The sequence below is a fragment of the Mytilus trossulus genome, chromosome 5, assembly GCF_036588685.1.
Source record: "Mytilus trossulus isolate FHL-02 chromosome 5, PNRI_Mtr1.1.1.hap1, whole genome shotgun sequence".
Classification (NCBI taxonomy): domain Eukaryota; kingdom Metazoa; phylum Mollusca; class Bivalvia; order Mytilida; family Mytilidae; genus Mytilus; species Mytilus trossulus.
The window spans coordinates 74,674,431-74,690,033 of NC_086377.1; the positions used below are offsets into that span (position 1 = coordinate 74,674,431).

Genomic DNA, 15,603 nt, shown 5'->3' on the forward strand with positions numbered 1-15,603 from the left:
GTAGTTTAGGACTGGTGTTAGGTGTGTTGGTGGAGTATGATGAGATGGCAGTTGTGTCAGTAATGTAGGATTGGTGTTAGGTGTGTTGGTGGAGTATGATGAGATGGTAGTTGTGTCAGTAATGTATGATTGGTGTTAGGTGTGTTGGTGGAGTATCATGAGATGGTTGTAGTGTCATTAATGTAGGATTGGTGTAAGGTGTGTTGGTGATGTATGATGAGATGGTAGTTGTGTCAGTAGTGTAGGATTGGTGTTAGGTGTGTTGGTGGAGTATGATGAGATGGTAGTTGTGGCAGTAATGTCGGATTGGTATTAGGTGTGTTGGTAGAGTATGATGAGATGGTAGTTGTGTCAGTAATGTCGGATTGGTGTAAGGTGAATTGGCAGAGTATGATGAGATGGTAGTTGTGTCAGTAATGTAGGATTGGTGTAAGTTGAGTTGGTAGAGTATGATGAGATGGTTGTATAGTCAGTAATGTAGGATTGGTGTAAGGTGTGTTGGTGGAGTATGATGAGATGGTAGTTGTGTCAGTAATGTAGGATTGTTGTTAAGTGTGTTGGTGATGTATGATGAGATGGTAGTTGTGTCAGTAGTGTAGGATTGGTGTTAGGTGTGTTGGCGGAGTATGATGAGATGGTTGTTGTGTCAGTAATGTAAGATTTGTGTTAGGTTTTTTGGTGGAGTATGATGAGATGGTAGTTGTGTCAGTAGTGTAGGATTGGTGTTAGGTGTGTTGGTGGAGTATAATGAGATGGTAGTTGTATTAGTAATGTAGGATTGGTGTTAGGTGTGTTGGCGGAGTATGATGAGATGGTTGTTGTATCAGTAGTGTAGGATTGGTGTTAGGTGTTTTGGTGGAGTATGATGAGATGGTAGTTGTGTCAGTAATGTAGGATTGGTGTTAAGGGTGTTGGTGATGTATGATGAGATGGTAGTTGTGTCAGTAGTGTAGGATTGGTGTTAGGTGTGTTGGTGGAGTATGATGAGATGTTAGTTGTGTCAGTAGTGTAGGATTGGTGTAGGGTGTGTTGGTAGAGTATGATGAGATGGTTGTAGTGTCAGTAATGTAGGATTGGTGTTAGATGTGTTGGTAGAGTATGATGAGATGGTAGTTGTGTCAGTAGTGTAGGATTGGTGTAAGGTGTGTTGGTGATGTATGATGAGTTGGTTGTTGTATCAGTAGTGTAGGATTGGTGTAGGGTGTGTTGGTAGAGTATGATGAGATGGTTGTTGTGTCAGTAATGTAGGATTGGTGTTAGGTGTGTTGGTAGGTTGAGGTCAAGTGAAAACTGTCTGACGGGCATGAGGACCTTGCAAGGTACGCACATATCAAATTTAGATATTATAAAAGATAATTTAACATTACAAACATTTTTTTTTCAAGTAGTCACTGAACCATGAAAATGAGGTCAAGGACATTGAACATGTGACTGGCGGAAACTTCGTAACATGAGGCATCCATATACAAAGTATGAATCATCAAGGTCTTCCTCCTTCTAAAATATAAAGCTTTTAAGAAGTTAGCTAACGCCTCCGCCACTGCTTGATCACTATCCCTATGCCGAGCTTTCTGAGATTAAAGTCGCAGGCTCGACAAAAAATATTCAGTTTTAAGGGGGCTTGCGGGTCTAAATCATTGTTTTAATTTTAAAAAAATGGGGTCAACGTTCATTTACGCTCACAATCTGCCTTCAAAAGAAGTATACATTTTTGTTAATGTCCATTTTTCTGTTGACCTAATAGGGGAAATAGTTGTTATATCGAAATAAAAAAGGAACTAAATTACAGAAATCGCTTAAATTTTACAGTTATTTAGTTTATGTACAGCTTTTTCGAAAACAACAATAAAAAATATAGGTCACCAATGAGTAAATTTAAGATATTTCTATTTTAATGCCAAAAAATGGCATTTTTGCACCAAAGGGAGATAATTTGGAGCTTTTTCAATGATATCTACATTTCATCTGAGGCCAACAAGAATTGATTTTTTGGAATGATTCTTGTACCATAATGATAAAGTAATAACTACTTAAGGTAATAAATGATATTTGTAATGAAAAATTATTGTTTAATTTTTTTCTGAAAATCTTATACTTGTGAGCCTCCTTAAGAAAACTGTGTTCATTCATTAAGTGTATGAATAAAAAGGTTAGTCCCTCCATGTAAAAGTAACGCACAGACTGATTTCTTCATATTTAGTTTAACCTGTTTATTATACAGGTATTTCATCATAAACTTAAAAGTTGTACTTTATTATATTTTATCTGCAGTTGTTTACCCTCAACTATCATGACTATTGTATTTGTATTTATATTGTAATTGTACTTTCTCTGTTGACTTGTATTTAGTTTTTAGAGAATAAAATATCTATCTATCTAATAAGAATAAAACTGAATGTTACCTTCAATGTTTTCACCCAAGGACTGCATCCTTGATCTATTAAACATTTTGTTACATCAATCTGTCCCTTCCCAGAAGCAAGATGTAAAGCTGTTTGTCCATCCTATAACAATATAAAAATATGAACATGTTAATGGTGTGTGATAACAAAATCATGAGAGGAGTCAAACAATTTACCAAATGTAAGAAATATAACATTGCGTAAGAAAATATCCAATTATATTAGTGTATAAACTATTAAATGGTAGATTAAGATATATAAATTCAATGCATATATTTCTAATTCAGTGAAACAAAACAGGTAAAAAATAGTAAACTCTTAATTATATAAGTGTAACAAGTCAAATAATAGCAACCTTCACTTTATATAAGTCAAACAACATGATTTTATGTTGATTTAGTAGAATGATCAAAGTTGAAAAAAAAAACTTTTTTTCAAGAAACATTAAAACGAGTTATATTTTCTGATTCAGTACGAAGAGACGAGAAAAATAAGACCCCACTTTATATAATTCTGTCAAGTATTTCTTATTTTTAAAAGATGTTTTACATTAAATCTGTAGAATTAACATCATCTGACTAAAGATGTTTACACAACTTGTTCTCTTTAACTTCTCATTAAAATCAGATGTTTACAAAATAATTTTTTGTCAAGAAACAAAATAAAACCTAAACTATCTGATTCAGTTCTGTGTTACGAATAAAATGAGACCCCACTGTATATAATTCTAACAAATATTTGTTGTCCATTAAACTTGTCTGATTAACAACATGATTTTGTGTAGATTCTGTATAAAGTGATGTTTGTTCAGAGTAAGATGATTATATCTATCATTACCAAGGTGGATGTAGCGTCTAACTGACTGCCGTGAGTGACCAGGTAAGTCACCACCTCCAGGTGTCCGTACATAGCCGCCAACATTAATGGTGTCCATCCACTCTGTAATATCAACATATAACAGACATCAAAACTTGTGTCATAAACTGGACAATGTTGTGTAATAAATATAAACAAAATATATATCACTTGAATCAGTGGTCAAAACTGAATAAAATGACCAGTCACACTTTTATTTCTATTCTACATAAACAACAAATAAACAACATGTTTTATTGTGAGATGTCAGAACTTCCATCAGAAATGTCAGGTTAAAAATAACTTTTTTTTCTAGAAACATAAACAATATTTATCTCAATGGACTCAGCTGGACAAGACAATTAAAATGAGACCCCACTTTATATAATTCTATCAAATATTTGTTGCCCATTAAATCTGTCTGATTAACAATGATTATGTAGAATGATCAAAGTTAAAAAAAAAAAAAAAATTCAAGAAACATTAAAACGAGTAATATTTTCTGATTAAGTACGAAGAGACAAGAAAAATAAGACCCCACTTTATATAATTCTGTCAAATATTTGTTATTTTAAAAAGATGTTTTACATTAGATCTGTAGAATTAACATTATCTAACTAAAGAAGTTAACACAACTTTTTCTCTTTAACTTCTCATTAAAATCAGATGTTTACAAAATAATTTTTCATCAAGTATCAAAATAAAACCTTTACTATCTGATTCAGTTCTGTGTTACGAATAAAATGAGACTCAGACCCCACTTTATATAATTCTAACAAATATTTGTTGTCCATTAAACCTGTCTGATTAACAACATGATTTTGTGTAGATTCTGTATAAAGTGATGTTTGGTCAGATTAAGGTGATTATATCTATCATTACCACGGGGGATGTAGCCTCTAACTGACTGCCCTGAGTGACCAGGTAAGTAACCACCTCCAGGTGTCCTCCCCGAGCCGCCAACATTAATGGTGTCTGTCCAAACTGTAATATCAACATATAACAGACATCAAAACTTGTGTCATAAACTGGACAATGTTGTGTAATAAATATAAACAAAATATATATCACATGAATCAGTGGTCAAAACTGAATAAAATGACCAGTCACACTTTTATTTATATTCTACATAAACAACAAATAAACAACATGTTTTATTGTGAGATGTCAGAACTTCCATCAGAAATGTCAGGTTAAAAAAAAACTTTTTTCTAGAAACATAAACAATATTTATATCAATGGACTCAGCTGGACAAGACAATTAAAATGAGACCCCACTTTATATAATTCTAATAAATAGTTGTTGTCCATTAAATCTGTCTGATTAACAGTGATTACGTAGAATGATCAAAGTTAAAAAAAAAAAATATTAAGAAACATTAAAACGAGTAATATTTTCTGATTCAGTACGAATAAACAAGAAAAATGAGACCCCACTTTATATAATTCTGTCAAGTATTTGTTATTTTTAAAAGACATTTTACATTAGATCTGTAGAATTAACATTATCTAACTTAAGAAGTTAACACAACTCGTTCTCATCAACTTCTCAATAAAATCATATGTTTACAAAAATAATTTTTCATCAAGAAACAAAATAAAACCTTAACTATCTGATTCAGTTCTGTGTTACGAATAAAATGAGACCCCACTTTATATAATTCTAACAAATATGTCTGATTAACAGTATTTTGTGTCGATTCAAAATAATGATCAAAGCTTAGAAATTGTTTAGTGGTATTACCGTGTAAAATGTTGGGTGTTTACCAGCTGCTTCATATCATATGAGTTGTTGTGTATAAGGGTAATATAGCAATGGTGTATGTTTGTGGTGAGTATAAGGGTAATATAGCAATGGTGTATGTTTGTGGTGAGTATAAGGGTAATATAGCAATGGTGTATGTTTGTGGTGAGTATAAGGGTAATATAGCAATGGTGTATGTTTGTGGTGAGTATTGGGGTAATATAGCAATGGTGTATGTTTGTGGTGAGTATAAGGGTAATATAGCAATGGTGTATGTTTGTGGTGAGTATAAGGGTATTTAGCAATGGCGTATGTTTGTGTTGAGTATAAGGGTAATATAGCAATGGTGTATGTTTGTGGTGAGTATAAGGGTAATAGAGCAATGGTGTATGTTTGTGATGTGTATAAGGGTAATATAACAATGGTGTATGTTTGTGGTGAGTATAAGGGTAATATAGCAATGGTGTATGTTTGTGGTGAGTATAAGGGTAATATAGCAATGGTGTATGTTTGTGGTGAGTATAAGAGTTGTGGTGAGTATAAGAGTAATATAGCAATGGTGTATGTTTGTGGTGAGTATAAGGGTAATATAGCAATGGTGTATGTTTGTGGTGAGTATAAGGGTAATATAGCAATGGTGTATGTTTGTGATGAGTATAAGGGTAATGTAGCAATGGTGTATGTTTGTAGAGAGTATAAGGGTAACATACCAATGGTGTATGTGTGCGGTGAGTATAAGTAAATAAGCCATGTTTATTTTTTTCAAGTTTGCATTGCCTATAAGTGTGATCTGTAACTTGTTTGTGATGAGTGTAATAATGTCATTGCTATGTCACATGTTGGTGTTGAGTATAAGAGTGTCATTGTTATGTCACATGTTGTTGTTGAGTATAAGAGTGTCATTGCTACGTCACATGTTGGTGTTGAGGTAAAGAGTGTCATTGTTATGTCACATGTTGGTGTTGACTATAAGAGTGTCATTGCTTTGTCACATGTTGGTGTTGACTATGAGAGTGTCATTGCCATGTCACATGTTGGTGTTGAATACAAGAGTGTCACTGCTATGTCACATGTTGGTATTGAGTATAAGAGTGTCATTGCTATGTCACATGTTGGTGTTGACTATAAGAGTGTTATTGCTATGTCACATGTTGGTGTTGAGGTAAAGAGTGTCATTGTTATGTCACATGTTGGTGTTGACTATAAGAGTGTTATTGCTATGTCACATGTTGTTGTTGAGAATAAGAGTGTCATTGTTATGTCACATGTTGGTGTTGACTATAAGAGTGTTATTGCTATGTCACATGTTGTTGTTGAGCATAAGAGTGTCATTGTTATGTCACATGTTGGTGTTGACTATAAGATTGTCATTGCTTTGTCACATGTTGGTGTTGACTAGAAGAGTGGCATTGCCATGTCACATGTTGGTGTTGAATACAAGAGTGTCACTGCTATGTCACATGTTGGTGTTGACTATACGAGTGTTATTTTTATGTCACATGTTGGTGTTGACTATAATAGTGTTATTGCTATGTCACATGTTGGTGTTGAACATAAGAGTGTCATTGCTATATCACATGTTGGTGTTGAGTATAAGAGTGTCATTGCTTAGTGACATGTTGGCGTTGAGTATAAGAGTGTCATTGCTATGTCACATGTTGGTGTTGAGGTAAAGGGTGTCAGTGATATGTCACATGTTGGTGTTGAGTATAAGAGTGTCATTGCTATGTCACATGTTGGTGTTGAGTATAAGAGTGTCATTGCTATGTCACATGTTGGTGTTGAGTATAAGAGTGTCATTGCTATGTCACATGTTGGTGTTGAGTATAAGAGTGTCATTGTTAAGTCGAATGTTGGTGTTGACTATAAGAGTGTTACTGCTATGTCACATGTTAGTGTTGACTATAAGAGTGTCATTGCTAAGTGACATGTTGGTGTTGACTATAAGAGTGTCATTGCTATGTCACATGTTGGTGTTGACTATAAGAGTGTCATTGCTATGTCAAAAGTTAGTTTTGACTATAATAGTGTCAATGCTATGTCAAATGTTGGTGTTGAGGTAGAGTGCCATTGCTATGTCACATGTTGGTGGTGAGGTAAAGAGTGTCATTGCTATGTCACATGTTGGTGTTGACTATAAGAGTGCCATTGCTATGTCACATGTAAGTATTGAGTATAAGAGTGTCATTGCTAAGTGACATGTTGGTGTTGACTATAAGAGTGTCATATTGCTATGTCACATGTTGGTGTTTACTATCATAGTGTCATTGCTATGTCAAATTTTGGTGTTGACTATAAGAGTGTCATTGCTATGTCACATGTTATTGTTGACTATAAGAGTGTCATTGCTATGTCACATGTTATTGTTGACTATAAGAGTGTCATTGCTATGTCACATGTTGGTGTTGAGGTAGAGTGTCATTGCTATGTCAAATGTTGGTGTTTAGGTAGAGTGTCATTGGTATGTCACATGTTGGTGTTGAGGTAAAGAGTGTCATTGCTATGTCACATGTTGGTGTTTACTATCAGAGTGTCATTGCTATGTCAAATGTTGGTGTTTACTATCAGAGTGTCATTGATATGTCACATGTTGGTTTTGACTATTATAGTGTCATTGCTATGTCACATGTTGGTGTTGAGGTAGAGTGTCATTGGTATGTCACATGTTGGTGTTGAGGTAAAGAGTGTCATTGGTATGTCACATGTTGGTGTTGAGGTAAACAGTGTCATTGCTATGTCACATGTTGGTGTTGACTATAAGAGTGTCATTGCTATGTCACATGTTGGTGTTGACTATCAGAGTGTCATTGCTATGTCAAAAGTTAGTTTTGATTATAAGAGTGTCATTGCTATGTCAAATGTTGGTGTTGAGGTAGTGTCATTGGTATGTCACATGTTGGTGTTGAGGTAAAGAGTGTCATTGCTATGTCACATGTTGGTGTTGACTATAAGAGTGTCATTGCTATGTCACATGTTGGTGTTGACTATAAGAGTGTCATTGCTATGTCACATGTTGTATGATCAGGTGTCACATGTCGTGTTCAGTACAGGAGTAGTAAAGGCATGTTGTATGATCAGGTGTCACATGTCATGTTCAGTACAGGAGTGGTAAATGAATGTTGTATGATGTGGTGTCACATGTCATGTTCAGTACAGGAGTGGTAAATGCATGTTGTATAATCAGGTGTCACATGTCATATTCAGTACAAGAGTGGTAAATGAACGTTGTATAATCAGGTGTCACATGTCATGTTCAGTTCTGGAGTGGTAAATGAATGTTGTATAATCAGGTGTCACATGTCATGTTCAGTACAGAAGTGGTAAATCATTGTTGTATGATCATGTGTCATGTCTTGTGTCATGATGATGCAATATTTATGTATTTTTTTGTAGAATACCATGAAAGTGTATCTTAAGTGTCATAAAGTATAATAAAATAAATCTCAATATTTCAGTTGTAAACAGTAAGGAAGTTTCATACAGCAACCCTTTGACATACAAACTGGAGTGGTATTCATCAGTGTAATGAAGTAAATCACAATATTTCAGTTGTAAACAGTAAGGAAGTATCAGACAGCAACCCTTTGACATACAAACTGCAGTGGTATTCATCAGTGTAATGAAGTAAATCACAATATTTCAGTTGTAAACAGTAAGGAAGTATCAGACAGCAACCCTTTGACATACAAATTGGAGTGGTATTCATCAGTGTAATGAAGTAAATCACAATATTTCAGTTGTATGCAGTTATGAAGTATCAGACAGCAAACTTTATGACATACAAACTGGAGTGGTACTCATCAGTGTAATGAAGTAAATCACAATATCTCATAATACTATGTTTCTTAATATTTTGAAGACAAGAGTATTTGCAATAAATATAATGTACACTGAATCACTGAACACTAACAAGGGCAGTGTTTAACTGATCCACATTATGTGTACTATTATATAGTCTTCGCAATGAACTGTTAAATCAACAGGCCTAGAGATCAATTTTTGAAAATATTTTGTTAGATTCTGTTGGCCTGTAGATATGATGTTTACAGGCCCGAGAGCAATTTTACAAGCCTGGGCTGTCATTCAGCATGTGTACTATATAATAAATATCTGTGAATTGTGTTAAACATTTTACTTTACTTACACCTCCTCTACATTCCAAGTTAGCTCCATTCTTTACACATAATTCTACCTCTTTTATATTCCCCTTCGCTGCAGCTGTAAGAAGTTTCTGTAAGCAAAACAAATCTTTTACATTTTCCTCTAGAACAAACAAATGTCATGAATGTATCATAAATGTAATAATTGAATTTAACAAGCTACATTTTTACAGTTTCAACAGCTTATACCAAATACAGTGATTACCAAGAAGGAGTGAAATTGTTGTGTATAATTTAAGAGTTTTTTTTTTAGAAAAGTCTGTAGACAATTGTATTATGCATCAGTTTTGAGATCAGTCTAAGTTTTTGTTGAGGTTTGTGTTGCTCAGTCTTTAGTTTTCTATGTAATGTTTTGAATATAAAAAGAAGACGTGGTATGAATGCCAATGAGACAATTCTACAAAATAGACAAAATGACACAGAAAATAACAACTATAGGTCACTGTACAGCCTTCAACAATGATCAAAGCCCATATGGCATAGTCAGCTATAAATGGCCCTGAAATGACTAATGTAGACCGTTGAATTTTGATTGTTTTTCATTTTTTTTTCCATGGCGTTGTCGGATTCTCTTCGACTTAAAGAGTTGTGAATGTCCTACAATATCTAACGTTTCTTTTTTTTTGTCTCTTGGAATTTTGTATATTGAAATTCTGTTCACTGTACATAGTCATTTTGATTTCTCCTGTTTTCCCCCTGAGAATACACCTGACACTGACTGACTCTGAGATTACCAACACACCTGTATCTTTATGTACAGTTTATAGATAACATATGTCACATATCATAGGTCACATGACACTGACTTTTGAGAAGAAAAACTTACCCCATCCCAACTTGCCATTATATCCTGTAAAAGAAAATGAAATCATTGTATATTTATAAAAATAAGGAGATATGATTACCAATGAGACAACTATCCACTTAAGTTCAAATGAAGTGGATGTAAGCAATTATAGGCAACGGTAGGGCCCTCAACAATAAGAACAAGAGGCTGTCAAGTGACAGCAAACTGGATTTTCCTGCATAGGTCGAACCCTGAACAGTTAAAAAAGTATGGACACAACATTTAAGCTTAAAACAGCTCAGAATTTGGATTCTGATTGAATATTTATAATAGATTATTTACTAATTAAGAGGGAATGCCACGAACCATCAAGCTTCCTCCCTAAAATTTATTGAAAGTACATTTTTAATTAATAATGAAAATCTGAAACACAAACAGGATCATGTAAAAAAATAAACATTAACACACACAGCAAAAATGAATTACCACATAACAACTGTGACATCTACCATACCTGTCAAGTGACCCGTTTTCTGCGGGTGTGACCCGAGATTTTCACAATTCTGGGGAATCACCCGGAACACCCGCTGGGTCATTGAAATAACCGGGAATTCCGAAAATGACCCGATTTCACCTGTATTTCTTAGCCTTGAGATTGATTTCATGACATAAGTAATATTTCTTTGAAATACCGGCAAAATCGTAATTCTTCCATGAACAGGAAGATCATCTAGCTATTTAAACTGTCAAATTAAAGTGACCCATTAAGTGCATGGCTTCACTTGACAGCTTTGGTGTCAAACACACTGTTAATTAATACCAATTACCTTAGCTTTAGGTCGTAAATAAATTGCATTATCAGTGTGTAAACAAACATATTTCTACTAGACAGTTACTTCCCCTTATTTGTCACCATTCAAAATTATTCCTTATATTTACGTTTTATGGGTGAAAAAGATTAAACCATGAAAATATAAAATTCAAATACATATTGAAAAATAACTTTTCATTATTTTTTATACAATTAAAAAAAAAAATGTAAATTATATTTTACATTATGATTTACACTTCCTTTAACTGTATTACTATATTTTATCATAGTCTAATTTCCTTGCTAAGTAGTCATTGACAGAGCCAGTGTCTCAAACATTTAAATAATACATCTTAAAAGTAATTTCAAAGTATACAGATCCCTGCTAATTATAACAAAACGTAAAGAATGTAAGACTGTGTTACACAAATTAGAAAAATCTTTAAAAGTGCAATGAAATAATAATTAATAGGATTTGAAATGAATTAACCAAGTGAACATGCATTGATGTTTTGGTATTTTTGATATACATTATAAGAAAATGTACCATAAATACTGAAATTTAGCTCGAAAAAGTTTGTACGCGTTATGACCTGAGATTTGATTCTACAATGCAGGTCATAACCTGCATTTTCATCGTCACAGGTTGACAGGTATGCATCTACCTTCATAACACACATGACTTAAAAAAAAAGGTCAAAAAGAAATTTTGATGTTATCATTACTCAGGTCAGGAACACTACCTATATGGAAATGCATGAATTAGGATACTTATGTTCCTCGCACGTGTAATTGTTTATTTACGTGTGACGCAATTTATTGTTACCTGTTTTTTTTACCAATCCACTAAATGAGCAACAATGCATTATGGACTACTACGTGTTTAGAATCAACCAAGAACACGTGCTACTTACTTAAATACAACACATTTTGTCGTGCAATGCGGGATTAACAATTTAGCTTAGTTTTTCATTTTTTGTATCCACATTTATAGTTCGTGATATAAAGTGTTCGTTCCATGCTCAGATTAATGAAGAGTTCTTTCTATGCGAAGAAAAAGTGTTTGATTTACCAGATATAAAGCTATTCATGTGTTTGATGATGACATGCAGAATTCATGTATTTGTCCACCAGACAGCAACGAAACACAGTGAAAAACACAATTATACATCAGACAAACATATGATACAAGTGTAAAGTTAGCCGTCAATTACAGCCGATGCTAATAATCATGCGTGCAGAAACTTTCGTATACATAGTTAAAGAGAAATGTGTCATCCATGAATTTTGTGTTCATACAAAAGACGAAAACTAAGAGTTTGTCAAGTATCTGATGGGGTCACTAAACTTTTTGAGTTTAAAAATATATATTGCACCTACTTTTATGTTTAAAAAGTAATTTAAATCGAGGACAAAATGTGTTTATATATTTGTCTTTAAGAGACAATAGCGTATAATCATCAATCGTGGCCATTAATAGCCGACTATACGGTATGGGGTTTTCTCATTGTTGAAGGCGTTACAGTTGCCTATCATTACTTATATCCACTTTATTTGTGCTTAAGTGGATAGTTGTCCCATTTGGCAATCATACCCCATCTCCTTATTTTTGTATATAAACATCCCTCAGAAGTTCGGGTTTCCATTATAAAGTATTTACATACATGACAGTGTTTACAAAAAAGTATTGATTTTTGACATATTTCATTATTTGGCACTTTCAAACTGTTCCCTTTGCTCTGACGGTAGTGGAAAACAACTGTTGTTTCATATGGTTTTCGTCTTTGCTAAGATTTTTTTTTCAAATGGAGATATTAGATTTTTTAAATTTTTAACGGACTCGTACTCGAACATTTGTCAATCTTAATAAAATCATTAATGATGTTATCCATGTTTATGTTCGACAAGGTGGGAAATTTGATATGTTTTGTGAAAATTGCACCTTTACACCTAAACCTACTATATTTCTTTTATGCATTGGATATAAAAATTTCTATTTTTGTATATAAAATAAGGCCGATTTTTTTATGTTATTTTACACAAATAATTTTTAATAAATTGCACAGGTCAGCAGCTGAACGATAAAAGTACCTATGACGGACTCTGCTGTTGTCTGTTCTATAGTCGGGTTGTTGTCTCTTTGACACATTCCCAATTTCCATTCTCAATGTTATGCATCGAGTGATGAAACTATACAAAATATGTTAAGCTATTTGCCGTCTGAGCTTTCATGGCTTTAATAACACTTATTTTTAGCATACTGAATATTATGATCAGTGATGATGTTCAGATCCTGATAAAAAGTTTACACATCCAGACTCCAGTACATATATAGTGTTTCTGTGCCAGTTTTTGTGTTTTTCGAGGCAGAAATGTTTTTGGAATGACATTATATATGTTTTAAAGAGATTACAAAATTTTCATACTTCGTATAATTTCATACGAAATTTCAACATGTTCAAGTTTCAAGTCGTGAAATTATTGCACAGGTACAATGCATAACAATGGAAAAAAGCCTGTTTAACTACTTTTACAAGGCGAGAAAGAAAAGAGAACAGTGAAGCTCGTAAGCAATACTTTTTTCAATCTGAGCATGCAAACTGAAGATTATGTGATTTTAAAGAAACGTGTTAAAGTAAAGTCCCTTACTTATTACAATACAATCAAATACCCAAAGTGAAATCTGTTGGTACGAGTTCTACAACCGTCAATATGGGATTACATGTGGGTCTTCGTCAAACTGTTATTGCAACTTCAGCATGTTATTGTTAAGTCTATCTGCAAGGCCTTAATGCCACTTTATATTCATACCCCTTCTGCCACCAGTCAATCAGAATCTGAAAAAAAGTTTTAAAATTTAAAACATGTAAACGGATTAAACAGAATAGAGAATGGAAACAAGGAATGTGTCAAAGAGACAACAACCAAACCAGAGAGCAGAGACAGCCAAAGGCCAACAATGGGTCATCAACACAGCGAGAAAATTCCGCACCCAGAGGCACACTTGATCTGGCCCCTAAAGGCTAAACAATAATGATTACAAGTTCAGCAAAGTAAAGGCAAATATGTTTGTTATTTGTAAAATAAATCATAACTATTTTAATTTTCAGTGGCCTCCAGGGAACGCTTGAAACTGTGCGCGGAAACTAAATGCATAGCCATGAATTTTTCAATCAAATTAATACATTTTTCATTAACCATGGTAAATCAATGAGACGAGGCTTTTAAGGGATAAACTTAGCTGTTATAACAAGGCTTAGTTATTTAAGGCATGTAACTTACTATATATGAGAAACTTGGGAATTACTGGGAAGCTTGCGCAGAACCTCATTACATGCTCTGATCATATTTCTTACAATAAATTAAAATACATTGTAATTAAGCATGTATATGTCTGAGCAAATGCTTTGGAGTGATGAAGATAAGCTGTAATAACACCCTTTAGTTATTACAGACATACATGTACTTTTTCTGTAATAACATAGGTGTACTATGCATGATCGGAAACTATGAACTGTTATATCTTTCTATAGTTGAGTATACATAAAGACAATAGTAATATCAATAGAACTACACATTTAAACAAAACTAATGATGTATATTGTTCCTTTGAAACATGTAACATACATATGTTATCACAGTTCTTTGATTTTTTAGTCCACAATAACAAATGTATGTTATTTTTTCTGTAATAACTCTATAAAGTTATATCCTTGACTGACTGAACCATGAAAATGAGGTCAACGTCGGGTGACAGCTGCCAGTTGGATATGTACATCTTATAATGATTCCATATACAAATAAATTGGGAATGTTTCCATGGGACACAGAAGTTGCCCCCGCTTGCATATCATATAAAGTTATAAAGGGTCATAACTGAAGAACAGTAAAGGTCACTATCAAAATTTGGTTGAGGCTAACTTAAGTCAGAGAACGGGAACGAAAAATTCAACACCTTAAAGGCTTTATCATTTTTAAAGGGGCATAACTCTAGAACGGTTTAAGTGAAGCACCAAAATTCAAACTTGATCTGTGCTTTGTGGAAATTTAAGCATTGTGTATAAGTTTCATAACATTTGGTTGAGGCAAACTAAAGTTAGAGAATGGATACCACCTTTGGGACGCACAGACAATTTGAAAATACTTGCTATTGCACAATACTGTGCAATTGAAAATGTCTTGCTGTTGCACAATACTGTACAATTGAAGATGTCTTGCTATTGCTGAATGCTGAATACTGTGCAATTGAAAATTTCTTGCTATTGCACAATACTTAATATAATAATTTTGAATCCTGATTTGGACCAACTTGAAAACTAGGCCCATAATCAAAAATCTAAGTACATGCTTAGATTCAGCATATCAAAGAAGTCCTATAATTTAATTTTTGTTAAAATCAAACTTAGTTTAATTTTGAACCTTTGGACCTTAATGTAGACCAATTTGAAAACGGGACCAAAAATTTAGAATCTACATACACAGTTAGATTTGGCATATCAAAGAACCCCAATTATTCAATTTTTGATGAAATCAAACAAAGTTTAATTTTGGACCCTGATTTGGATTAACTTGAAAAATGGGTTAATAATCAAAAATCTAAATACATTTTTAGATTCAGCATATCAAAGAACCCCAAGGATTCAATTTTTGTTAAAATCAAACTAAGTTTAATTTTGGACCCTTTGGACCTTAATGTAGACCAATTTGAAAACGGGGCCAAACATTAAGAATCTACATACACAGTTAGATTCAGCATATCAAAGAAACCCAATTATTCAATTTTTGATGAAATCAAACAAATTAAATTTTGGACCCTTTGGGCCCCTTATTCCCAAACTGTTGGG

The 15,603-nt window shown here is 33.4% G+C and overlaps 1 protein-coding gene across 1 annotated transcript in view; it reads right to left on the reverse strand.

Annotated features, from left to right (window-relative positions):
- Positions 1-2,372: 2,372 nt before the first annotated feature.
- LOC134718302 (ankyrin repeat and SAM domain-containing protein 6-like) overlaps positions 2,373-15,603 on the reverse strand; it is a 41,383-nt gene continuing 28,152 nt past the window's right edge. The window contains exons 2-6 of the mRNA XM_063580797.1: positions 9,988-10,011; positions 9,146-9,264; positions 4,140-4,241; positions 3,240-3,341; positions 2,373-2,504 (exon numbers count right to left, since the gene is read on the reverse strand). Coding sequence (XP_063436867.1) covers positions 2,373-2,504; positions 3,240-3,341; positions 4,140-4,241; positions 9,146-9,264; positions 9,988-10,011 — 479 coding nt within the window. The remainder of the gene's footprint in view (positions 2,505-3,239; positions 3,342-4,139; positions 4,242-9,145; positions 9,265-9,987; positions 10,012-15,603) is intronic.